The sequence below is a fragment of the Solanum dulcamara genome, chromosome 11, assembly GCF_947179165.1.
Source record: "Solanum dulcamara chromosome 11, daSolDulc1.2, whole genome shotgun sequence".
Lineage (NCBI taxonomy): Eukaryota > Viridiplantae > Streptophyta > Magnoliopsida > Solanales > Solanaceae > Solanum > Solanum dulcamara.
In genome coordinates, this window is record NC_077247.1 from 35,182,379 (window position 1) to 35,184,114 (window position 1,736).

Here is a 1,736-nt window from a genome sequence, read left to right on the forward strand (position 1 = left end):
AAAATAAAAAAGGTATTTTGGGAATTTAATTAAAATATAAGAGATATAAAAGTAATTTCCATGGTCAAAAAAATGACTTTAAACACTTAGAAAAAAAAAAGTTAGGAATCCTAACTTTTCATTTTTGACTGACTTTAAGAACTTTCTGGCTTAAAGTTAGCATTAGGCAAACACGTCCAAAAGCTTTGACCAACTTAAAGCCAATCCAAACGGGCTCTAAATTTTATGGAAAGATAATGTATCCGAAATATTTTCAAAAGCTCTTTATTTATTTCTAAAACATCACACACACGATCATACATTAGACATAGACGTTACATAGACGTTACATGAATGTCATCCATGCACAAGAGTAGTAGGTGCATGAATATCACACATGTTTGCTTCATATGGAAGCGCACGGGGCATGGGCGCCGCGCGTAATACAGTAAAGTGGGAATACCATGCTTTATGACTATAATAATATCACTCAACCTCAAAACAAAACACTTGACACTCATCACGTTCACTCAGTGCATTCCATAAGGGTAAAAAAACCGTAACTTCTTAATAGTTCAATGCATGCCAGGGATCTTGTCCTTGATTTTGTCCACCATTCCTTTCTTCTCATCTCCTTCATTTTCAACAGCAGCAGCATGAGTAGTAGTTGCTGTTTGTGCAGTTTGATGTTGATTATGACCTATTTCCTTCTTGTCATCATGAGTAGTGCCTCCGGTTAACTTCTCCTTAATCTTCTTAGTTACACCCTTCTTCTTTCTCCTCCCACCTTGCCCATCATCCTCTGACTGCATGCTCAGAAAACAAAATCACGTCAAATAATTATTAAGCTTGTATCAAATTTATCGGTACACTAAAAGAAATTAGCGACAAATAAAATTTTATAGCTAAATAATAAAAATCTCATGCTAATCTCATTTATCTATGAATTATATGAAAATTCAATTAATTAATTAGAAGCTATTTAACGATAGATTAGTTTAAAATTACCGATTAATTCCGCAGCTAAGCTAATTAGCTATTTTCTAGTAGTGATAACCCGTTTAATTATAAAGTGAGTTAATTAGTAATCTAAAAAAAAACAGTTCACCTGACAACTACAATATTTTAAAATACACTGATAAAATAAAATTGAATATATATAAATTCAATTTTTCAAATAAAAATGGAGCAAAAAAATAAGAATTACTCTCTATTCTTTCTATTTCTATTTCATTTTAATATTTTTTTACTTCTTGTAAACAAAAAGGGTGTTCGATTTGTTTTTTTTTAACAAGAATCACAAGTATTTCTATATTTAAAGATAATTTTAACTTTCTATTTCTCCTTTAATCCTTAATTGATACTATATATGATTCAATAGTGACAAAAAGGTCCGTCTTTCCTTCTTTTTTAACCTTAATCGTACAATTTCTAACTAATATGTATTGGGAGATCGAGTAGAGAAAAACTTACAGAGCTGGAGCTAGCGCTACCAGAACGATGAAGCTGTTGTAGTCCTTCATGCTGATGTTCATGTCCTTTCTTCATAGCATCATGATCATGAGTACCGGTAGGGGGCACAGTACCTTGAGTTCCATATTCACCAGCTAGTTGGTGCATTGGGTCTTGGCTAGTAACATTTTGTGCCATTTCTCTCCCTAAACAACTTTAAAAGAAATTATATATGAGTATAATTGTTTTGAAGAACTTTGTTCTTAATTTGGTGAAGAATTGATATTGAATTGATCAGATAAATA

The 1,736-nt window shown here is 31.7% G+C and overlaps 1 protein-coding gene across 1 annotated transcript; it reads right to left on the reverse strand.

The window, feature by feature from the left end:
- Window positions 1-239: 239 nt before the first annotated feature.
- Window positions 240-1,736, reverse strand: LOC129873552 (dehydrin Rab25-like). Its single transcript, XM_055948665.1, has 2 exons — window positions 1,453-1,736; window positions 240-785 (listed from the first exon to the last, which is right to left on the reverse strand). Exons 1-2 carry the CDS (start codon window positions 1,627-1,629, stop codon window positions 555-557), a joined length of 408 nt encoding a protein of 135 aa, XP_055804640.1. The 5' UTR covers window positions 1,630-1,736; the 3' UTR covers window positions 240-554.